Source organism: Monodelphis domestica, chromosome 1 (assembly GCF_027887165.1).
Source record: "Monodelphis domestica isolate mMonDom1 chromosome 1, mMonDom1.pri, whole genome shotgun sequence".
Lineage (NCBI taxonomy): Eukaryota > Metazoa > Chordata > Mammalia > Didelphimorphia > Didelphidae > Monodelphis > Monodelphis domestica.
The window spans coordinates 183,446,037-183,472,137 of record NC_077227.1 but is presented as its reverse complement, the minus strand read 5'-3'; the positions used below and the strand labels follow the sequence as shown (position 1 = coordinate 183,472,137).

Here is a 26,101-nt window from a genome sequence, read left to right as displayed (position 1 = left end):
GAAAAACCAACAGAAATCCACCACATGGTTCCTCAGTTATAAGAGAGGGAACTATGACAAAATGTGGACATTATTTAGGGGGAAAATGAGAAGGAATCGTTTTTTTAAAAAAACACCCAAAGTGAATAACCTACAGGGAGCCTGGAAACTATTTAAAAACACCTTTTGGAAGCCTAATAAAAACATGTGCCAGATTCAAAAGACCAGGTGCTCCAAAGAAAACCCTGCATAGCTAATTTGTAGAATGCCTGATTTAATAGAATAGGTACACTTGTGGGGTAAGTCAGGTGCAAACAAGAAATTAGATAAGCCAAAAAAGACCTTCAAGAGATTGAAAAACTCATAAAGAAATGCTTTTTAAAGTCTTCAAGTGCAGTAAGTAGACTCCAGAATTAGTCAGACTGCTTGATCATCATGATGAAAAAAAGTTTACCCAGGGATGACAGAGAGAGAAGAGACTCCGTGTCCCCTTTGTTATAATCTTTACTGAGGAAGTTAGGAAGGTATCTGCTCCCACGTTGTCTTTTTGAAGCCACTAATTCTGAATTCTTTGGACACGTAACAGTAACCTACATGAGAGGTAGAATGTGCTACAGTAAGAAAAGTTAAAGGACCTAGATTAAAATCTGCCCTTTGCCACTGATTGATTGCCTCTGTGACCTTCAGATAGTGACTCAAATTTTCTGAATCTCAGTTTCCTCATCTATAAAATAAAGGATAGTGGAAGTCTCAGGTCCCTTCTGACATTATTGACACTGTAATGATTTTATGATTCTAAGCCCTCAACAAGTACTAGAGCTAGTCATTTATAAACAAGATGTAAGATGTTCACAAATACTAATCATCGTCCACATAAAAGTTTTGTGGAAACTGGAAGGTCAAAGTATGAAACTGAGGGTCAAAATACAGACCCTCATCATAATTAGCCTCTCTTTTAGAGTATGGCATATTGGACTTCCAGCTTTAAAAAGAGAAGAATGGAGGCAGTTAGGTATCTTAATGGATAGAGAACCAGACCAGAAGACGAGATTCTGGGTTTAAATTTGACTTCAAATGCTTACTAGCTATGTGACTTAGATAGAAGGTAAAGGTTTAAAAAAAGAAGGGGAGGCTATTTTAGTCTGGAAACATCAGTCATAGATTTGGAAACTATCTCAGCAAACATCTAGTCCAGCATTTCTCAAGTGTACAGAGAAATCCCTTCTCCTTCAGCACCATCCAATAGACTAGAACAAGGGTCAGAGAACTACAGCAAAGACCAAATGGAGATCCGTTTTTTAATGGCCCTCAAAATAAGATAGTTTTTACATTTTAAAGTATAACTTTAATTTAAAATAAGAAGTTTATTCTTAGCTCTCTGGTAAGCTGACCTCTGGTAGAATTTACCTTGGTAGAGCTTTGGACTAATTTTTTTTCCTCAAATGGCCCTTTGATTTCTTTTGTATAGAGATCTGATGAGAAAGCTCTAACAATACAGATAGGCACCTATTGAGAAAATTATAATCTTAGAGAATTGCCTAGAGCACTAAGAGATTAAGTGATTTGCACACAGTCAGTATGTCAGCTTTCTATCTACTGTGTCTGTGCCACCTCTAAATCCAATCTGAATCAAATATAATTAAATTCACTAGTACATTAGTGCAGACACATTGTGGCAAACATGTAAATTAGTAATTGCTTGGTGATGCAGTTAAATAAAAGAAATATTCATCTTGCTTACTTTTCAGTGTTATTCCTAATATTTCTAAATATTCTTATAATGGATTTTGACCAGGATCTGTATAGGCAAATGGTTCATATATTTTAGGATGTGATTATAAAAAGAATTTATTTGGATTATTTGGAAATTTGTCTCAGAAATTTGCTTTGTTATTTATAATTCTAAGAAATATATGTGGACCAAAGTCCACAGTCACCCAGTCATGACCCTTCCACTCTAAGAAAATGATATATGTCTTATTTTACTATAATAGCTATTTGATATGATTGTCCTTCAGTTATCACCTTAGAACTTTAGTATCTTCATCCATTTCATCCTTCTTTCCTCTTGTCTTTGATGAAGAAATTCTCCTTTCCATCTTTGTGATCCCCTCTTTTGCCCTCTTTCAGGACCTTGGTCTGTTAATTATCCCATTTTTTTTCTTGCATCTTCAGTCTCCCCTTATATGACTGTTACCTATACAGTCTCATCTCTTAAAGCAGACCTTTTCTTCATCCTTTTTCACCCTTGGAGGCAGCTTTTGTTTTATTTTTCCTCAGGAACCATCTAGAAAAATAACTTTGCATTTGCTTCCTCCATTACCTTATCTGTTACTCATTCTTTAATCCTCTAGCTCCTAAACCCTCCACTTGACTAAAATTTTCTTTTCAAAGATCACTTGTGATCTCTTAATTAGCCAGATATACTAACCTTTCCCAAGTCTTCATAACCCTTGACTTCTTTTAAGCATTTGTATTATTCATGACCTTCTTTGAATTCTCTCCTTCCTTAGCTTTGGGGATACGGTAGTTTCCTTTTCATTTTCCTCTCTCTGTCTCTTTTCCCAGCTTCACTCTTTTCCTATTCTCTTATAAGGGTGTCTGAAGGCTTAACTGTCCTTTGCACTCAGTTATCTCTATATGCTCCTTTGGCAATCTATTATCTTGATTTTGACTATCCCCTTTATAGGATGACTTTCAAATCTCTATCATTAGCTTTGTCATCTCTCCTAGTATATTAATATACATCTCAAGCAGCCTACTGAATAGACCTCCACCTGCATATATTGCTGGCACATTAATATGCATCCAAAATGAAATTCAAGATGTCTTTTCATTCTTTAAACCAATTCTGTTTGACTTTTCTGTTGATGACCTACGCCATTCCTTTTTTGGTCACCTAGGATTTAGAGCCATTCTTTCTTTTTCCTACTGTCATGACCTCCCCCTATCCAGTAGGCCCCCAAGGCCCATTAATTCTGCCTCTATATTTATCTCTCATATTTAATCATTCTCTTCCATTCTACTGCCATCATCATCATTCAAATCCTCATTATTTATTGCTTATGCTACTATAATAGCATCCTGATGGATGAGACTATTTCTTTATCTCACCTTTCTTCTTTCTGATCAATACAGAGCCCTTATACCCCTCCTGATAAGAAAGCCTCTGATTACCCACAAATTTAATTCTTAACTTATAATTCAAGGTCTTCCCCAGTCTTTTGGCTTTCCAGTTTTATCTCATGCTATTCCCCTTCATGAATCTTGTGCTTCAGCAAAGCTTAACTACTCACTGCTCCCTGAAAACAATTGTAATCTATGTCTTCTCTTATGGCTTTCCTTCCTATATTTCTCCCCTCCTCAGCTTTTCTTTAAGCTCTAGCTCAAATGCTACCATATCAGTAAGGCTCTTCCAGATTCTCTTCCTATCTAAAACTGTTATTTCCCTCCACTGCACTCTCATAATGTCTTCACTGAACTGTAGCCTGCTTTATAGGATAGATATGTATGTGTCACATGCCTTATCTTTCATACTCAACTGGAAGCTTCTTGAAAACAATAAAACCTCCCTTATTCTGGTTTGTAATCTTCTTTTGTGATTAGTGTTTCTTTGTGTGGGTAGCAATTAAAAAAAATGAAATTAAAAGAACTAGCTTTTAAGAAAAATTTTGCTGTAAATAATGAACATATAATGAGAAGTTTATTTTTCCTCACAAAGTTTAACCTTGGTATTCTTTTTTTCAGAGGAGTTCCACAGGCTTTGCACCCTGCCTGGGATAGTTCCTGGAAGGCCTGATATTCCTCTGCCTCCTATCTTCCCTCCCAGTGGCCCAGTTCCTCCAGGTGGCCCTGTGCCACCTATTATCTATCCATCGATCCCTAGACCACCCCTCCCAGAACTTCCATATCCATCTCGGGAACCACGTAAGAACTGATTTAGCATTTGTTTGTTTTTCTTATATTTTACTGGGTTCTTAATTACCTATTCATACTACTTAATTTTTTATTTGTTTATATTCAGGTTTAGCAAATGACCTTGCTAAAATCCTAACAATTTACCCGTTAAATGGAGAGTTAAGATATTTATAGGGTACACATTTTATATAGGGAGCATGTTAGAGGTGTAAAATCAGGCTTTATAACATGCTAGACAAGGCAAGTTTGATATGACCACCTGCTCATTCTATCTCCTTGAAAGGAGAACTATATTACCACTTTTGGTATGGCATCCGAAGGATTGGAGAGGATGCTCCACCACCTGTGTGTGCCTCACAGGCAGAAATGACTTTGGAAGGCTGGAGTAGAAGCGTTAAAGTACCTTCCACTTATATTCTCCATAGATCTAATACACTGGTGTGGCTAATATATGGGAAATAGTAAATTTTTCAGACGTGCAACTACTTACATATTCTTGTTGGTTATAATACATATAGTAAGCAATATTGATATTTAGCACTGTTTTGCCAAATGCTAACCTTCATTAAAAATTATTGTAGGTGTGTTGCCAGTCAATATCACTGATTATTGCCAGCTGTACCGAGGTCTCTGCCTCAATGGGCACTGCATTCCCACCCCTGGAAGCTATCGTTGTGAATGCAATAAAGGATTTCAGCTGGACATTCGTGGAGAATGCATTGGTATGTGTTTGGGGTTGGGTTTCCCTAAGTGCCATGGAAATATTGGGCTCTATTCTTTGACTACCATTGATTTTTTTCATGGAGATGGTAATCAAAGAAGAATAGGGCTTCCCTCCTCCTGCTCCTGTGCCCCCTTTTGTATGGTTATTTGATCAGCAATTAGCAGTGTCAGTCTCAAATAGAAATTGGGGCCACTAATCTATATATTAAGATTCTTGCACACTGCATATTAACATCATTTTAAAACACAATATTATCTGTGTTTTGTTGTGTTTTATTTATTTTATTAATATTTCCCAATTACACATTAATCAGGTTCAGCACACACTCAAGAGTGTTGTATGCTACCTGTTTGGCATCTCTGCTGGATTACATCACCAGATTTGTAGACTTTGTCAGGGTAAGAAGCATGGGTGGGAACTAGCTTGTCAGTCTTTTAAGGTTCATAATAGTCCCCTCACGCCACAGCTACAATGTTTTCCTCTTCTTTTAAAGTACCAAGTATTCTAAAAAGAACTGGTGATGTACCAGACACCTTGGTAAAGGCAGATAATATAGACAAGGAGATCAAGGAGGGAGGGAGATAGCTCAGAACTTAAAATGTAGCAAAAATATAAAATAAATTAAATTGAATTAGAGGCTAGGAGGGATAATATGATCAGATATCTCAATGAGGGCATATTGTGGACTGTCCTACAGAATGGATAATCCAGAATTGGGACTAGCCCACTTGGTTCAGGACATCTGGTTCCCTTAGTTTATCAGATTGCAACACACACAAGATATTTTTGTTACAACTTCTTTCTTTTTCAAAAATCTCTGCACTGCTTTTGTTTTTGATGGAGAATATTTACATGTTCCTAGTGCTTATCCTATTTATCGCACATCTAGTCTATTAGTTTATGCTACTCTAAGGTAGCCAATTTTTCCCTATTAACATTCCTTTGTCTGAATCATCTTTATTACACCTCCCCCACAACTCCCAGGGTCCCTCTTAGTTGCAGGTCTTAAGATCTCTTTAATATTGGGCTGTTATAATTGACAAGTGTAGGAAAATAATTCTTCCATTGGGTTGAATATAATTCAATAAATTCAAGCTAAAATACATTTATTTTGCATACACAATGAAGTGGATAAAGAGCTAACCTCAGAATAAGAAGACCTGGGGTCAAGTCCCATGTCTTGACAAATCCTGGCAGCCAGACACAACTGGGCAAGTCACTTTCCCTCTCAGTGATCTGTGCAATTCTGTAAGTTGCTGAGAAAGTGATGACTTGAACTGGTAGGAAGAATTTCCTGACCTGAGAATTCCCTCTACCATTTCCTCATTTCTCATCTTTATCCCATATCCTGTGCCAGACATTGTACTAGGTTTGTGAACACAAAGACCAAAACAAACCAAACAAAGCAAAACAAACAAACAAACAACAACAAAAAAAACAACTAAAAAATAGTCCCTGCTTTCCAGGAGTTTATACAAATGAGGCCAGATCAGTTAGGGATTCTGAAAGGGAGGTCCTTAAAATCTAGTACAGAACCATAGAAATCTTGAAATATTTGGTCCAGTCAACCCCTGCGGCTCTCTATCCTTTCCACAGGAAGATATTGAGGCCAAAAGGGGAGTTAAGTATCTAAAGCAGGTTTTGAACTTAGGTCTTTCTGACTGAAGTATTTTTTGGTACTGAGCCACCTAGATGGCTAGCCATCTTCCTCCTTCCAGGCAGGCTTATCTATTCTATTTCCATATCAATGGCTTAGATTGGAAAAAAAGGAAAAAAAACATATATATACATTTTTTTCCCCTTTGTGATCTGTCCATCCCCTTCACCTCTGGTGAAAAGAGCATTGGACAGGAAGCAAGAAGAACCCAAGTTCTAATTTTAATTCAATGAGTAACTAGCAATGAGACCTTTGGGCAATTTTTTAACTTATCTGAGTCTCAATCTAATCATTTGAAAAATGAGGAATTTAGACTTTGAGAACTAGCAACAATAAAACTAATATTTATGGGATGCTTTGAAATTTGTAAGGAGCTTTACTTGTATTTTATTTTATCTAGTCCTAACATTCTAACAGGGCTAAGATTCTAGGTTAATGGGACACTAAGATTTGTGGTAGGCATTTATTGGGGGTATAAACTGCACTGTAGATAAAGCCGTTTCTTTAAAAATGACCTCTATAGCCTTGCTAATATTATTTATAGAACTCAAGGTTACAAGGATAACTAATATTCTAATTCTCTGGATACTTAAAAAATGAGAGGAAATAGTATTGGATTTAAACTAGATGCTAACCTAATCAAGTCACATTGATCAGTGGGACTTGGGACAGTCAGCATCTAGTTTAAATCCAATACCAAAAAAACATCTAATTTCCCTGATAGTTGGGCTACACTTGTTATTCTCAAAAAATAATTGTAGGAAGAGGTCATCTATCTGCACAAATAAATCTGTTCACCTGGGTAGGGTGCCATTCATGTACAAAGTGAGAGAGAAGCCATTAAAAAAGATATTGGATGCTTTATAGTCTTTTTTTCTTCATGTGTTTTTTTTTTCTTTTAGTAAAGTCCAACTCTGATGCCTTGTGTCAAGTCAACTAGCATTTCTTTTTTATCTTTATTTTAATAATGAATTTCCACACAAGTTTTCCAAAGTTATATGATTTATGTCATCTCCCTCCCTTCTTCACTCCTCCCTCCAGAACTGACAAGCAATTCAATCTGGGTTATACATGTATTATCATGCAAAACTTATTTCCACATTATTCATTTCTGCAAGCAAATAATCTTATAAAACCAAAACCCCAAATCATATACTCAAACAAACAAGTGATAAATTATATTCAACAAGCATTTCTTAAGCCCTTAATATGTGCCTGACACTGTGCTAAACTCCAGAGATACAAATCAAACCAAAGGATACATCATCATGGAATAGCAATTATTTTTCAGCCTTTCCTTGAAAAAGATCATCTTTACCAGGTCTGATAACCTAGAAGGACTCCAAGTATGGGCCCAAAAGTGGGCTATATGTCTGTTCATGGTCTCATAATTTTCAGATACTTCTCTCAAGATCATCCCCAAGGAATTGAATTGTTGAGCCATAGCAATGCCTGAAGACATCCTAAAGAACAGAGAAACTCATTTTTGCAGTTGTACCCCTAGTGCCTCCTGAATTACCACAGTAGGTGGAAGTCAGAGGAAGCTATTATATAGTGGATAGAGATCTGATATCAGTGCCAGCAAGATCTGGATTCATGCCCTTCCAAGCCACTTACTGACTTCATGATCCCAGACAAATTTCTTAACCTCTGTAGGACCATAAGTTAAAAAGAAACTGCAAATGTGCATTGGTTAGAGGGAGTTTCTTATATCAATGAAATCATAGGTCCATCTCTATCCCTGCTGCAGTGCCTGGGCTACTTCTTCGGAGCTTAACAAATGCTGATTCACTGATATAGAAGAGCTGTGACCTGTATTACTTAAGGGACTTTCATACCAATCAAATAACAGATTGTTAAAATATTTAAAATAAGACATTTAACATTTTGGGGAAAAAAACTGTAAAATTTTTGCTCCTGGATATAGTGATGCATCCTTGTAATCATTGATCCTGAGGAGGCTGAGATATGAGGTTAGTAGTTCTGAGCTGCAGTAGGGCTAATACTTGGTGAGTATCCATATGTAAGGCATAAACTCCTGGGAATGGAGGGTCACTAGGTTGCCTGAGGAGGGGAAAACTAGTCCAGCTGAAAAAAATCGAGCAAAACATCCAGATCAGTATTGGAGTCAGGTCTGCGAGTGATCACTGAGCTTCTAGCCTTGGCAAGATAGGGAGATTCAACCTCAAAAAAACAAACAAACAAAAAGAAATTCTTGCAGTTGTGTTGCTGTCATCTAATTTCCTATAATAATTTACCGTTTGTATTTCACAGATGTTGATGAGTGTGAGAAAAATCCTTGTGTAGGTGGAGAGTGTGTTAATACTCCTGGATCCTACATATGCCAGTGTCGAGTTGGCTATCAGAGCACATTGACAAGGACTGAATGTCGAGGTAAATACAGTGTTTCATGCCTACAAGCTCAGATTTAGGGTGCTTCCCACTCCTTACCTCCAATATTTGGTTTTTAAATAACCCTCTTAGGTAAAGGCTAGTCATCCTATCTAGAACATAGCCATTATTTCAAGCATTTCCTCTTTCAGGGGCATTGTTAATAGTTTAAAGGCCTTTCAAAGTGTTTGGAAGATAAGTTTCTTCTTCTAAGGGAAGACTTCACATTCTTTACTTTTTAAATTCTAAATTACTATTGCCTATAATCAACTTCTGAATTAGGGATTGGATATGGAAAAAGCTAATTAGACCTTCCTAAATTTGAATATTTATTAAGGATTCAGGTTTTTATTCAGTCATCCTTAGAAAGCATCTTTTTTTTTTTTTTTAAATATATTTTATTTGGTCATTTCCAAGCCTTAGAAAGCATCTTAAAGAAAATAGTTGATGTTGAAAAACCAAATATTGGCATTAAGGAGTGGGAAAGGTTAGAAAATGGAACAAAGTTTAAATTAGTTAAAAAGGAACAAGTATTTTCATTCCATGCTAAATCTGATGTGAGTAGTAGAATGAATGAACACCTAGCTATTTAGATGAAAGAAGCAGAGAGGGGAAATCCAAAACTATAGAGGAAGTCTTAAAGGGTGAAAAGGAGAGGACAGAAAGGATGTAGACAGAAATATAAGAGTATAGAACAACTTTGAAGGGCAAGTTAAATTCAGAATCATGCATTAGTAGGGAGTCAGGGAGGGCTTTAAATATTCAATAATAGGAAAATAATCATTAATATAGCTTTTTTATTATCAGGATAGAGAAAAGTGAACAAGTAGATTAAACAAATATTCAAAGTGTTAACGGTAGAAAGGAAGAACTTTGAACTTATTTTAGCAAATGTGATGAAATAAGCAGAAGGATTTTATGAAATTTTAGAAATAAGATATAAAGATAAAGTTATGCAGTAGTGAAGTAATTTAGGTAGCTAATTGAAAATAATATATTTAGAGATGAAGAAGAAAATTAGCCCAGGTGGTTGTGATGGGAAATGCTGTGAACGCTTCTTTCCCCTTATAAGGACACTGGTATATACTTTGAGACTAAAGAAAAGGGACAGAGGATAGAGGAGTTCATCAAAAAAGGAGATGAATGGTTCTTACAGAAATTCATAATTGAAGAACCTATGTTTGAATCAAGTTTTTCATATTACAAAGTACTGTTATTGCCATCTGGCTGCCACTACTTAGTATAAATAAAGATGCCAAAGAAAGAAAGCCAGGGGCCCATTCTGTATGAGGAATGGGGACAGACAAGGAAAGGATAGAAAAAAAAGTCTCTATAAGAAAGAATAAGCCAAAGGTACAAAGAATATAATTCTGAAGAAATTAGAGAAAAAAGGATTAGAAGAAAATAGAAGACTAGTTTGGAAGTAAAATGCCAACATTATCATCTTCTTTCAAACTTAGAATATGTAGAGAATTGGGAACCTTTGAAGAAAGAATGGTTCACCATTTGTAGCCATTACTACTTTTTAAATTATGTAGCAAGTTATGCTTTGGAAAGAAGGAAAGAACTCCTGAAAAAAGAACCATAAATTAAAAATATAGAGACCAGATGGCATTCACTCATACTCTGACTCATCAAAATGGGAATGTGGAACCTGCTGCTTAATCTGCACAGAAGGAAAACTTCTGAGGATTACAATTAACTTCAACAAGACACTTTCCTGGGTGCTAAGAATGAGATGACAATGAACAAAACATTTTCTGCCAGTGAAGAATTATCTTGTAGAAACATAAAACAAGTACATGGATATGATAGAAAGCAATGTGTGGAAGTTTCAGACGTTGCTAGCAATGTATGAAAGTTCAAAGGAAGGAGGGATTAGTTTAAGGTGAATAGAACAAGCTATATGGAGGATAGGTTAATGGAACAGAATCTTGACAGATGAATAGAGAAGTTCATCTGGTAGAGATGTGAAGGGAGGATAGGTAACTCCAGAAGATGACATGGGGTGGAACAGTGTAGTACTGCTTGGAGAACAGTAGGAAGACTAGTGTGCCCCGAGCATGGGTTGGAATGTATAGTGGTTGACCAGTTAAGGAATTTGATCTTTATTCATCATGAGGTAATCCAGAGCCATTTTGAGCAGAGTAGTGATACATATCAAGAAGATTATGCTGGTATCAGTCAGAAGAATAATGGAGTGATAATTTGGGGGAAAATTCAAATATATGTATGCATATATGCTTATATACACATGCACATTTGAAGCCTATACAAACACAGATTATCTTTCCCACCTATCTCCTACACCATCTCCTGGTCCATCTTTTAGGAAAACATTTTCCTGTAGCAGATGGGACTTGGAAAAGATTATGTAACAACTTGACAGTGGATTTTGGCTCTTTCTGTCTAGTACTCCTGTGGTTTCATAGCCTGTAGAACTGTAGTCTAAAAAGCTGAGGAAGTGTGAATGCACCAAGTATGCAGTGCTGTCTTCATGTAGTTGATCAGGAACTTTTAAATCAAAATAAGAATTTACTGTAGTCAGGTTGTGGTCACTTGAAACAATTTCACTCCAACCACTACAGTTTAACTTGTTTTAGCAACAGACAAAAAGAAAAGATGAGAAAAATGTGCCTTAGCACTACTATTTCATTTGCCAAGTAGAACACTCACAAAGTATTGGGAAAAAAAACCCCAAGAATATGAAAGCAGTGCAATTGGATTTAGAATAAAGGCAGATTTACATGAAGATAGTTTTAAAATTATATGATTTATTTTCAAATACAATAAATCCTTTGCTTTAAACAAAGATGATTAAAAGTGAACATGATTTTTCTCAGTATAATTTCACAGTATAAGTTTTACTGTGGCTGATAGGTTCAATTATAGAACTTGCCCAATGATAGATACTAACCAAAATTCAGAATCCTAATAAAGTACGTAATCCATTAAAATAAGTATTTTTGAAGAATAAATATTTTTCAAAATCTATTTTGTTTATATAGTTGAATTGAAAGGAAACAAGTAATTTTCTGAATTTTGCTAATTCCATTAAATATTAAGTTTTTCTGAGATCCAATGTAGCACTAAAGTAAAAAGGGGAGAAGGGGATTAACTTTTGAGATGAGATAAAAAAAATAATGTGAGGGTAGGTGGAAGAAAAAAATAAAAGAAAATAGTTGTTATTTTAAAAAATCCCAACCTTTCCTATTTCCCTTTTGTTTTTTTTCCCTTTGCTTTTAGATATTGATGAATGTTTACAGAATGGACGGATCTGCAATAACGGACGTTGTATAAACACAGATGGCAGTTTCCACTGCGTGTGTAATGCTGGTTTCCATGTGGCAAGTGATGGGAAAAATTGTGAAGGTATGAGTTTCTTGAAATCATTCCCTTTCTTTTGCAATTCAGCTTCCACTTCAAGATTGTTTTCAATTTAAAGACACCAAATAGAATATTCTGTTAAAAGCCAAAATACTCCCAAAGGCCTTTATTTACCTTAATCTAGGAGACAGCCTCATTTTATACAGTGGGATGTGTTCTTTACAAGTTGAATATAATTCAGATTTACAAAAAACAAATAATATTTTAGATGCTTAAAGGAACACTGAGGAATCCTTTTGTCATGCAAATAAATACTTCTCAATTTATCTTTTTTATATATTTATAATTTTGAGTGTTGATTTTCTTAAATCAGGCATACCTGTAACCATATACAATTTGGTTATTTTGTGATATCTTGATTTGGATTCTCTACCCAGTAGAAAAATAGGTGACAGAAGATTGTAGAAGGAACACTAAACTTAGATGACTGAGTTTTAAAGCCTTTCTCTAACAACTTGCTAATTAGGTCATTGAGCAACTTATTTAACCTCTCTAAGCCACAACTGAAAAATAAGAATTGTAATAATATTATATATAAATATTTACTACACAGTAATATATAATAATAACCTCTTAAAGTGATTGTGAAGAGATTATTTTGTAATCTGTAAAGCACTATATAATTGGGATCTACCAATAATACTAGCTCATAATTTAAAAACTTATGTCATGGGCAATAGTAAATTTTGAGTCACATATTTCATGTTTTCTAGTTCAGAAGTGTCAGATACACAGCTTCCAGCCCAGAACACTCCTGGGTGCAGCCTGAACCAGATTAAAAATTATTGGAAATATTTAAGAAAATAAATAAGAATACAATAAAATATAGATAATATTACATTTTAAAAATTAAGTCATTATGTAGCTTGCAGTGATCCTTATGAATGATTTAGTGGCCTCTGTTTCGATTTGATTTTAACAACCCTAATCTAGTGAATTGGTAGTTTTATTGTGAATTTTGTTCTTCCTTCATGTAGCATGAACTCAGCTATTGTATTTTCCCTCCTTTTTGTCTGACTAGAAAATGTGAACATAATTGATGAGTTCCTACCTCTTAGGCCTTTAGCAAAAAATGAAGAATGTTCTTTATCATGTTTCCCAAGGTCTTTGGGAAAGAGCCCAAGAATCTATTCATACATTAAAAGAATTTCAAGACTGTTCTTAGAAACATTTTTGGCAGAATATTATCTCAGTGATTCAGCTCAAAGACTTAATGCCAAAATTCCCAGTTGGGATAGATTCATGAATTTTTTTCCTCTTTTTTAAAAATCATAAATTATTTTTGTCTGATTTAGGCTCTAAGTGAAAAGAAAACACACATGTCTAAAGTGCAAATGCCATCCAAGACAGCTGCAATATTAAACGAAATAACATTTATGCATTGAAAGACATGTCACAATGATCTGGGGATCCTAGGGGTTAGCTGGCACTTGTTTTAATTCTTGGTCTAGAGACAGACATTTTCGAAATCCATTCTTTCCTACTCCTTTTTGGTATTGCCTAAAACTATAAGCTACTTTTTGATTTACAGTCATTTCAGAACCAAAATGTAGTCTAAATATAGTTGGAATTCCATTAGTCTTAGTTCTAATTATTCCCCCCCTTTTCACCCAGTTCCATTTATTAGCAGTAATATGAACCTGTGAAATCAGCACACATGTCAGGCTCAAGAAATAGTCTTTAGTTTTCATCAAGCAATATTCCAAAAATGTGTCTTAATATCTATTTTTGAGTCAATTTTTTTCATTACATATTACAAAAAATTGACTGAGCCTGATGGTCTTTGGGCACAAGAGATGTCTGTCCTTAAAATGATCCCTAATCTATCAAAATAAAAAGAAGAGTGTTGTTATTCTCAGTATAGTTCTTTTAAAAAAATCTACTCTTCTGATCATATGAATTCTATATATTCTGCATATGATATTTGTATATATTTACATATATATGATTAATGCTAAATCATAACATTTCTCCCATCAGAACTCTTCTCTCTACACCTTCAGTAGAGCAGGACTCTCTGCTCATCACCCTTGCCTGGATAATTTCAATAGCCTGATTAGTCTCCCTGCTCTAAGTCTCCCCTCACGTTGGTCCATCCTACACATTGCTTCTTGAAGTGACAACACTTAAGTTAAGACTAAACCCTGTCACTCCTCTACTTAGTCAATTACACTTCCTCCTTATAGCCCTTTACATTCTGGATCCAACCTGATTTTTGAGCCTTATTGGATATTGCTTCTTTTACCACACTTTGCAGTCCAACCAAAGTCTTCCCTCTCTTCCTTATACGTAGCATATCATCTCCCATCTCTGTGTACTTATGATGGTTTTCCTACATACCTGGAATAAATTCATTTCTCACCTCTGCCTTATAGAATTCCTTTCTTTAAAATGCAACTCAAGGGGGCAGCTGGGTGGCTCAGTAGGTTGAGAGCCAGGTCCAGAGACAGGAGGTCCTAGGTTCAAATCTGGTCCCAGACACTTCCCAGCTGTGTGACCCTGGGCAAGTCACTTGACCCCCATTGCCTAGCCCTTACCACTCTTCTGCCTTGGAACTGATAAACAATATTGATTGTAAGAGGAAAAATAAGGGTTAAAAAAATAAAATGCAACTCAAATGCCATTTTCTTCATGAAGGTTTTCTTGATTCTCCCAATGGCTCGTGCCTCCCTCCTGAACTAGCTTATAATATAACAATTTCTTTTTTATCCTATGGTTATATATGTACATCTTGTCTTTCCCATTCAAATTTAAACTCCTTCTACTCTTAAGTTAAATAGGGATTGTTTCACTCTTTGTACCTGGATCATATCTTTAGTGCCCAGCAGTTTCTAGCAAATAGAAACACCTAATGTTGTCGGTCCATACATGACTCTTTGCTTCCCCCCCCACAGATATGGATGAATGCAGCATACGAAACATGTGCCTCAATGGAATGTGTATCAACGAGGATGGCAGTTTTAAGTGCATTTGTAAACCCGGCTTCCAGTTGGCATCAGATGGCCGCTACTGCAAAGGTTTGTGCTGCACAATTTAGATTTCATATATTTTCACAGTTTCTTTTTTTTGGAGGAATAAACTTCTTATATTCTTCATAACTCTTCCCAACCTCCTTTAACTTTATTCCTTTTCATATATTGCAGTGATGCTGACCTTCTTTGCCCATGACACTCTTCCCTCCATTTCTGTGCCTTGTTCTAATGAAACCCTTTGACCAGAATAATCTTATATTCTACCTCCAACTTTTAGTTTCCCTGGCTTTCTTTAAGATTCAGCTCAAATATCACAGTTAGCAAGGGACCTTTCTGGATGCCTGCCCATCTGTGATTACCTTTTTTTCTGTTCTTTATATACCTTAAATTTAATTATTTATATATTGTTTCCTATATTAGAGAAAGGCCTCTTGGAGGTCAAGGTCTAATTTTTGGTCTTCTTTTGTAAATCCTGTGCCTGGCATAAAGAAAAGTGCTTAATGAATGCTCGTTAACTGGCTGACATTTTACCTCTGTGGCCTATGTTTCCTCCAGATATTTGATAACATTTTCCCTGGCCTAGAAAGATTAAGTAGGATTCTACTTGGAGCCTAGCCACCCTGAAAAATTCCCCTTTTTGTTGAAAGGTTCCCTTCCTTTTCCAAGGTGGCTCTTGGGGGTGGTCTTTCCAGAGGATCTCCTGAAAATTTCTTAAGAAATGAGTCAGAATATTTATTGGATATTGGTTGCTATTTTGTCAGTGTAGATTTGGACACGTTCCTGAATGTATAGAGTCGTGCCTTATCTTCACATTGGGAGGTAGTAGCGGTTGAGCTACTGTTGCATTTTGTTTGGCACTTCTTGTTTGCCACCTGGAGAGAATAATACAACATTTTATTTGTAGTGGTCAGGTTTTCATAATTTCTTTTGTGTTCCATAAGGAATAGAGAAATTTCTTCAGGGTCCATAGCAGTCAAAGAAAATAACATTCAACAGAAGAAATAAACAAACTACAAGCCAATATGCCATATTTGTTCAGTTTGGTAACTTTTAAAGTAACCTCATTGCTCTGGGGATTAAGGCAACAATGAAATTTTTTTAAAATTTGTACTTTTGAAAAATAAGAAAACTTAGTGTTTGATCGGGCTTCAGTTTTGTGTCTGAAAAGTAATAAAAATGATTTGGATTTTAAGATCTTGAAAAGAATCACTGGAGTCAGATTTTTTTGCTTAGAGTCTCTTGTATTCTGTAGCCATGGATGAGTGGATTGCTGGACCCAGGTCCAAGGTCTGGGCTGGAATCAGACCTGGCAGGGGACTTCATACCTAGAACAGGTCCAGGAGATCTGCTAAAGTGCTATTTTCAAAACCTTCTGGCTTGCAGTCTCAGACAGAGAGGTGTAGAATATCTGAGCTCTCCAAGATTGAGAAAGCAGGATAAAGTCACATGATGCCTATTCTCTGAGTGCTCTAGGATAGCTTTGGTTAAAGTGTTATGAAGATAACTTCACATGGATGTAAAGTCACCAGTAAACATATGTGTCTTTTCCTGTGCCTGAAAGAACCTCAGAGCATTGGTTGGGTTACCTACATCTTTTATGATCCTAACACCAATGGATTTTTCTTATAACAGTGGAAATTTTTGAAAAAGCAAAGGAACATTAGTGTTTTATTTCAGCTCTGATAGAGGGAGATACATCTTCTATGGATTTCCAATTATTCGATTGATTAAAAATACTCAGGACCACCTTTAGGACTAGCATAGCATTAATCTAAATATTGTGGCAGACAAAGGAATCGATCGTTTGTTCTCAAGGAATTTAGCTGGGGAAATGAATAGATAAAGTAGAAAACAACATTTAAGTAAATGCTAAATCATTCGATGAAGTCTACATACAAATAATAATGGAGGAATAAAAGATTAACAGTGGCTAGAATAGTCAGGTAGAATTCTAAGCAACAGGATAGTAGGAAAGATGATAATATTATAAATGCTAGGTCCCTTTAGTTTTGTGTGCTATTAGAGTCTTCTATACCGTACTAGCCTACAACTTGAGTATCTGTGAATTTCCAGTGTTCCGGGAGCTCACCATTTAGTAATAAATCTTCAAGAAACCAGATGACTTCTTTGCCAACTCTGGTCTTATCAAACCTTGTGGAAAGGTAGCACTCCAGATTATTTTTGTGGTACCTTTCCTAGGCATTAATTTGATAAATAGAAGCAATTTGATTCCTTTCCATTACCTCTGGCATCTTTCTTGAACATAGAGACTATAAAGGCACTAATGAAAAAACACAAAAGAGTGTTCTTATCTTTACTTATTCCCAAGCTCACTAAATTTCCTCTTCAAGACATTATTTTCAATTTTTTCAAGGCCAAGTTTTCAAACAAGGCTTTGTGAACTTTAGCTTTGTGCCCACAAAAATGGAGATGGGCATAAATGTATAAAGAAAATGAATGCAATTCTTGCAATTAACCAGTTATATGAGGTGGTCAGTCTCTCTCCTAACACAGAGTGAAGTCCATGAGTCTACATTCTAACTATGTGCCTACTTAAAAAGCCTTCAAATATTTCCTGTTAGATCCTTTTTGCTGTTTTACAGTGCATCTTATATTGAACAAAAGATGGCAGCAAGAACAAAACCAAATTGAGTTCATGAACTTAACTATAAGTGATGTTTTAAAATACAATTTGAACATGGAATCTTGAACCATTTGAAAATGTTTTGTGCCAAATAATATAGCCTAAGTAAAATCTAGAGGTGTTTCACTCTTTTTGGTTTTTTAAGATCAGAAAAGGAAATAGTCCCATAAGCTGTTGTATATACTAATGAGAGCTGTTATTAAGTGATTTGCTTATGTTGCCCCCAGTAGTGAGATTGGCCCCCAGTAAAATGAATGCCATAGCCTAGCTAGAATCAGTCACATAGTCCTGTGATACCACCAGAGATTCTGGACTAGATGATTATATATTTACCTGTGATTTATTATCCTATAGAAAACTCTGTATACATTTTGGTAAAGTAAACTAAGTCAGTGTACTAAGATTGTACATCATTACTAATCATTGTCTATGTAAAAAGATTACCTAATCCTTTAGCTTATGTAACATTGCCCTACAAAATACTAACTGTAATGAAATAAACTTCACCATGATCTGTGCCTCATACTGCCCTCCCGATCCCAAACCTATTCATCTTTCTCATCCTGTCTCAGACCCACAGTAACACTATAGGGCTGGTTCCTACATGCTTATGTGTTATGTGTTTGCAAACACGCTTTTGGATACCATTGCCTTAAATCTCCTTTCTGAAGGGAGAAAAGGTATGTTCCCCTTGTCAATAATAAATCCCTGCTCCTATTAGAATGTGCCTCATAAAATATTTTACTAGCCCTGAATGCACACCTAGTATACTCAAAAATACTTTCAGTGCTTAAGAAATGTCTTTCTCTGCTAGGTGCCTATTGCACTTAGTGCTAAGGTTGGCCAAGAATGGTCATCTAATTTATCCATGTTAATTTTTCTGAGCCAATCCTGCAATTTTCCAGTAAAGCATTAATAGGATGCATTAAAAAAAAAAGGCATGCATTATTAAACCAGAAATGCCATACAGCTTGCACCAGAGTCATGAGGCGTGGGTGGTTTGGAGATGGGCATCATCCCAGGAATTGAATGCCAGAAGAGGAAGCTTCCTGACCAGGTCAAAGATGTAATTTGCTATTGAGCCTGACTTCTTACATTACAAAACAAGTTGCTATGTCCTAGGAATTGCCTTGTGAAACATTACACAAAGCCCTTTGTCTCAGCAGTCACTTTCCTCCTTCCTCCAATTATGCATTTGCCTCTGTGATTCTTATTTTGTGTTAACATATCCCCAGGGAGCATTTTTTAGGTAGCTTTTTGGGCTAGAGAAAAAAAAAATTTAAACAATTGATTCCTCCCTGCCTCATTTCTTTTCTTCAAAAGAAACTGAAAGTGTTCTGTTTTTAAGAGGTTTTTAAGAGGTTTTCCCCCTTTCTTCCTCTCCTTTTCCCCCCAGTCTTCTTTCCTACTCTTTCCTCTTCCTTTCCCTCCTCTTCTTTACTTTTCCTTTCCCTGCAAGAGTTAAGACCTGTCAGTACAAACTACTGCTCTTGCAGTGAACCAAAACACATTTTAATTTTTAATAAACTTTAAATGTGATTTCTACTCCCCCAGATATTAATGAATGTGAAACACCTGGAATCTGCATGAATGGACGCTGTGTGAACACAGATGGATCCTACCGATGTGAATGCTTCCCTGGTCTGGCAGTGGGACTAGATGGACGAGTGTGTGTTGGTAAGACAAATTGATTATGAGAATGTCAATACCAAACCAACTCCATGTGAACAAATAAAACAAAATGACAAATACCTAACCATATTCTAGTAGATGTGATATGTTTGATGAGTAAGGAACAATAAACCTTCAGGGGTTAGGTTTTTTCCTTCTTGCAAAAATATAACAGTGTGGTATTAGATTAATGAGCAGAGAGAGAGAGACACACACACAGCTGGGATAAATGGTCACTACACAGAATCTATATTACATTATTTTGATCATTAGTTTCAACCTCTGCTATTCTCTATATTTTCTTCTTAAAACTGGGCTACCACTTCTCTCTTTTCCTTCCCTTTTGGTGAATATTTTAATGAGCATGAGTAATCAAAAGGGAGCATGGAAGGCAAAGAATATGAAGATTCAAAAAAATTAGTATAACTTTTGATGATCTGGAATTTCTTGTACCTGTATGTGTATTCATTCCCAGAAAAGATGGGGATTTGAGAAATGAATCTTACTGATCTGTTTATGGAGAAGGTATTCATTAAGGCCTTTGAAACACAAAAAAGCAAAATGCCTATTTCAATCTCTTGTCTTGATGACATTGAAACCCTTTGTTAACAAGAACACAACTTCTTTTTTTAAGTATATAGTGCTATACCTTTAATGATGAAGTATGAGTAGAACATGATGAATCACTTCTGTTTAAACATAAAAGGAGGGGGCAGCTGGGTAGCTCAGTGGATTGAGAGCTAGCCCTAGAGATGGGAGGTCCTAGGTTCAAATTTGACTCAGACACTTCCCAGCTGTGTGACCCTGGGCAAGTCACTTGACCCCCATTGCCTAGCCCTTACTACTCTTCTGCCTTGGAGCCAATACACACAGTATTGACTCCAAGACGGAAGGTAAGGGTTATTTAAAAAAAACATAAAAGGTGAACTTTCTTTATTAATTACAAAGGAAAAATCCTTATTCTTTACTCTCTTGTTTACCTAAAATATTGCTGATATTAATTAATTAATTAATGTTACGGTCATGTTTCTACAATTCTTTATAAAAATCAATGACAGAGCTTTCCCCAACTTTTTGCTTTTACTCTGGCATCTGTAAATGTCAATGTCTTTGCTCAGGACAATTGATTTAGAACAGGACCCATTTTATGGGACAAAACTTTTAAGTGTAATCTATTTAAAATGAGTCAAGCTAGCACTGTCTTCTTCAGAAAGTATTTATTGTTGTGGGTGTGGTAAGAAGTTAATTGAACAAAAAACGTCTTTCAGTTTTTCTTACTTAAAAGAGCTTAAAGAAGAAAATATTGAGAAATAAATCACCTCAGATTAAAGTCTTATGGCCATATTATGTGACTTTTCTTAAAGAAAAATTTTGTGTACTGTTTTGAGTTTATTTTCATCTTTTCACTGGATGTTCATTAGAATGCCCTGTGATTTGGGAAAGGGTGAGGTTGAGCAGGAACTTGCTTTCTTTCTGCAGTTCTTCTGGCCAGCCATCTAGTTCTGTAATGCGATGGTGCTTGAGAAGGTCAAAGAGAGAGGTCAATAGATCCAAAGTAAACTTCCTTCTCTGCGAAAGATCCTCTTAACCCAAACATTTCCCAGGTTCTAGGTTTATTTGGGAAATCATCTAGCTTTCTAAAGTGCTTCATCATCATTCCATGAACTTGACTATTATGGAAGTTATTTCTCACTCACAGTAGCCCTGGAAAATTGACAGTATTTATATTGATGTTTAGTTTTCAACTTTTTGGAAGTCAAAATTTTAAAATAGTGACCTTAAAGCCCTTCTAGCAGAAATATTATATCACTGTGAATCAGAATATTGGGGAAATAAATAGAGGCCAGGACCAGCTTTGAAGCTGTTGAATGTGCTTCAGCTCTCTCCAAGGGTGTCACCACAGCTTGAGAATTCAGAAGATGATTGGATCTTTTTTTTCTTTTTGTAGATACACACATGCGGAGCACATGCTATGGTGGATACAAGAGAGGCCAATGTGTCAAACCCTTATTTGGAGCAGTTACCAAGTCTGAATGCTGCTGTGCCAGTACTGAATATGCCTTTGGGGAACCTTGCCAGCCATGCCCTGCTCAGAATTCAGGTGTGGAATGTTAAACATCAGTTTTCACAGGGAAAGGAAGACGCTATGCTCTTTAGTGGCACACACACATTGCCAGGAATTTGGCAGAAGTTCTAGTCAACTCTGGGCCCTTCATATTTATTTGAGAATTTTTTACCTCTCTAAAGATAACTCTCCCATCCCAATTTTTCATCATATTTTTCAAAGGGTGTTGTAGCTTTAATTAGCCTGGATTTATAATTCTAATTTAGAATTTCCAATTTCTAAGAGCAGCCTATCTGACCTCTGATGAAAGAAGGATTTTGTATGATGTAAAAAGAAATAATTTTTAAATTACCAGAAATGTTTAATGCCCATTTCATCATGTTTAGTATGATCAAAAATTTTACCCTGTACTGTTTATTCCAACTCAGTTAAAAATCCTTCTCATGTTGGAGGGAGCAAGATATAGATTGTGTATAATGTAAAAGGTAGCATATTATAGAAATAGCACTGAACTAGAAATAATGACATTTGAGTTCTAGTCCTAGTCCAACTACTGACTAATGGCTACTTAAATTTGGACCTTAGTTACTTAGTTTTTTTTTCCATTTCTATGGAACTCTTGTACTTTCTTCTGAAAAGGATCTGATTAAATTCTTAACTAAAATTACTTAAACTTACAAGATAAAATTCTGACTTAAAATAGAGGTTATAATTTCCTCATCTATAGCTATACTGTGCTAAGTAATTTGTATAGTTCTTTTCAACTTAAACATGATATGTTTTTGTTTATAAAACTAAAAGAAACAATAGATTTTCAGCATTATCAAGATAGTTTAAGCATAAATATCAGTTATATTAGACTCTTATATGCAAAACTTATATTTTTTTGTTCAGGGGCTAGGGGAGAGGTATCTTGTTTTGATTGGACAAATGAAGTTAATTTCTGACTTTGAAAAAAATGAATCACTCTTAGATTTCCAAAACCATGTCATATTGAAAAAGATTTTTGCTATTATTAAGTTATATAGCTATTCAGTGTTTTAAAGTTAAATGGATGAATTTTTTTAAAGTAAGAATAGCAACCAAAGAGAGACAATTTTACTGAAGTCAATGATATTATGTCATACCTTAATACTAATTTCTTGCCTTGAGTGATGCAAGTGTCATTTTATTCTAATAATAACTCTGTGAGATAGGCAGATACGATATTCTCAATTTACAGATGAGGAAACTGAAGCACAGAAAACTTGAGTATTGCTCATATAGAAAATTAGTACCAGAAGAAGAACTAGGACATGTTTCTCCTGACTCTTGATGTGGTGCTTTAAAAAAAAACCCAACAACCATATTAGTGCTGCTTCTCAGAAAAGCTGTTAGGTAGATAGTATAGGATTTTAAGAGAAATTATAGCTGGCTATATTTTTTGAGTAGAATATTTCATAACTCACTGCATTATAGAGTTAAAATATTTTCTAAATTTAGGGCCCAGTGCCACTGACTTCTGTTTTATATTTGAATGAATTTAAACAGAAGAGTTACACATGTGGAAACTGTTTCATCTAGGCTGGTCTGCCCACCTATTCAGTTGTTGAAAATGCCAATTCATGAAGGGTAAAATGTAGGACACCCTTCATTTCAGAGAAGAAAGGAATTTCTCAAAAAAGAGATATATTGCTGTGGGATCCAAATATAACCAGAAGGGAAGAGTTTTTCCCTTACTTTCTATCATTTGATCTAGTTAGAAGCTCTAACCATCTGAGACCTAAAAATGTATCTTTCCTCTCTGGAAATAAGACACATGAAAACTATAAATGAAGACATTTCTACTCAAAAACTTATTTAGAAAGGCTCCTTAAGTCTATAGTCGGAAGGCAGGCAACTTTAATTGTTCATTCCATGAGCAGATTTTCTTGCTCCCTGGGTTCTCATGTCTAAGAGCCACACAAATGTAATTCTGTGGCATTTTCCCATTGCTTTCCCATACCAGTGCTTCAGAAGCATGCATCACTCTGTATACAGAATAGGAGTATGATCTAATTCCAGATATTCTAATACCAGCTCTGGCCCATATGGAAAACAACTGTGACACTCACTTGCTTGCCTTTACACTAAGAATAAGCTAAGTTAGGAAGCAGAGAGCAAAAGTGCATTTTTCCCAGAGCTACAAGGTTGAGTGTGTTTCCTGTTTTATTGCCTACGCTATTCCACAAATATTTTAATCTGTTGCTGATGTGAGAGGACGAGGGTGAAATATTTCTCTTAACTCTTATTCCCTGCCTTTTATTGGCACTATTATTGCTACCTTTCTCATTTGGCACCTGAACACATTTTCAAATTTAAAATTCAGGACGTCCTCTGCTTTTTAAAAATGTTGTGGAATGCAGAGGTAGGAGTGGGTTTTTGTTTTGCTTTGTTTTGGTCTATATAAGACCTTTATTTCCCTTTTCAAGAGAGTATTTACTAGCATGCTAACATATAAAAGTTGAATCATGCTCTTAGAAAATAGAGTATATGGCCTCTATGGAGAAATCCTCCCTCTTTCCAGTTGGTATGGCAGATGCTTTCCACCTGACTACATTATGTGATTCTGCTTGATATTATAGACTCCTCCATGACATTTGAGTTCCTTTTTCACATAGAAAAATTTATTACCATAAGTTCTCAAGAATCCATATTGTGGTTTATATGCAGGAAATATTGCTTTTATACTTATTGATAATAGCAACTTTTCACCTAAATTATTCCTTTAATCATTTATATTTAAAGTGCCTCATTACCAAAATACTGGCTTGGTTGAGATATCATACTTTTTTTCTTTATTTTTTTTCCATATAGTAGGAGGGCCTTTGAAACCCAAACAGTCAAAATCATATCTGCTTGGGTATCTGATTATGCTGAATTAGTGCTAAGAAGCAATTAGGTGACAGAGTTATTAAGTCATCTTAAACTAGATTTTTATGGAATGACTTCTTTATTTTGATTGAAATTATTTTCTCAAACATTAGACACACTTCTAGTAAAGGTCTCCCAATCCCCCCACAGACTACAACACATAAATGGAATAATTTATGAATTATCTATGATTTTATATTATCTCTACTTTTGCTCATTTACCTTCATTTCTGGCTATTCAAAAGATCAATTGCATCTTCTTGCTAAATAGGCCCCTAAATGTTTGGACTAAGTTCATATTTCCTATTTTATATAAAAACAAAAGGATCTATGATGCATCTTCAGATTTCCTGGTTAATCTACACTCTCTTACTGTTTTATTCCTTGAACAATTGGTTATTCAGGCTTTCTCCTACATTTCCAGTCTTCTTACATTTTACTAGCCAACACATAACCTTTGATCCAGTGACAGTGGCCTCATAAACAAGGTCCAAAGGAAACTCCATCTGTTGGTGCTTAGCATTGTCGCCCATGCCAGGAAGGCTCTCCCTCCTTATGTCTACCTATTGGCTTCCCTGCATTTCTAGTCTCAACTAAAATTCCATCTTTTTATAGAAAGCCTTCCCCAACTCCTCATAATTCTATTACCTTCCCTATATTGAATATTTCCTATTTATTCTGCATATAATTTGCTTGTATATATCTGTTTGCACATTATCTCATCCATTAGTTGTAAACTTGAGGGCCATGCTTAGTACACAGTGCCTGGAACATAGTATGCACTGAATAAATGTATACTGATTGATTGAGCAAATCTCTTGGCTTTTCTTAGTTTCAGTTTCCTCACTTGCAAAATAGGAATATTGATACTTGCACTACTACTTAACAGGGCTCTCATATGGAGTAAATCAATTTATATAGGTACATAAGGCATTTAAAAATTATAAAATGTTATGTTAGTAATAACACGTTCATTACAACCTAGTGAGGTAGATTGTTCAATCACTATGCAAATTTCAACTTTAATTGTTATAAAAATAAATGCTAAATTCATACATAAGTACATATATGCTAAGCTCATGTATTGATTATGAGGTAGACCAAGTTAAAGATTCTAATCAATGAGCAAATCAATGAATACTAGTAGAAAATTCTTTGGAGTTATTTAACATTAAGTAGAGTCATTCATTATGGTTGGAAGGAATCTTAGAGATAAAATGGTCCGATCTCTTTATTTTATAGCTGGCAATTGACTTTAGAAAAGTCATAGAAAATTGGTGACTAATCCAGGCCAATAGTCTACATGTATTAGTTTACATTCAAAGAAAAACATAAGGAATATTAGAGATTAGAGAATATATTCATTACTTCTAAATAAAACAACATAACTAGAAGTTTAGTAGTGAGGTTAAGTATGTAGCTACCTAGAAATATCTATGGGGGAAAAACAAGTAAAAAGTTAGTTATTAGACAAACCAGTGGGAGGGCATGTAGTTTCTCCAGTGATTGAAATACCTGGATTACTGAATGTTTTTGCCAAAGTGTTTTGTGGGAAATCCATGTGCATTTTCAAGCACTTGGGAGCCTCCCACATGGAAAAAAACAGAAGATTCACTAGGCGCATCAAAGATCTGGAAATGTTCCTGCCACTGCACGGACAATGGTGCTTGTAACATCTTACTTCAGTTTTCCAGTTTTTGATGTCCCAGTTATCACAGCAAATTTGTTCTTAGGGTCAGTTCTTCAGTTATAAATTGCAAACTCATTTAGAATGACTACCTTTAGTGCAACTCTTCTAGAT

General features: G+C 35.4%; 1 protein-coding gene across 4 annotated transcripts in view; it reads left to right on the top strand.

Annotated features, from left to right (window-relative positions):
- FBN1 (fibrillin 1) overlaps positions 1–26,101 on the top strand; it is a 319,830-nt gene that overhangs the window by 176,401 nt on the left and 117,328 nt on the right. For all 4 annotated transcript variants that reach the window (XM_056810161.1, XM_056810160.1, XM_056810162.1 and 1 more), the window contains exons 11-17: positions 3,727–3,906; positions 4,479–4,619; positions 8,553–8,672; positions 11,916–12,041; positions 14,951–15,073; positions 19,227–19,349; positions 21,292–21,444. In XM_056810161.1, the coding sequence (XP_056666139.1) occupies positions 3,727–3,906; positions 4,479–4,619; positions 8,553–8,672; positions 11,916–12,041; positions 14,951–15,073; positions 19,227–19,349; positions 21,292–21,444 (966 nt within the window). The remainder of the gene's footprint in view (positions 1–3,726; positions 3,907–4,478; positions 4,620–8,552; positions 8,673–11,915; positions 12,042–14,950; positions 15,074–19,226; positions 19,350–21,291; positions 21,445–26,101) is intronic.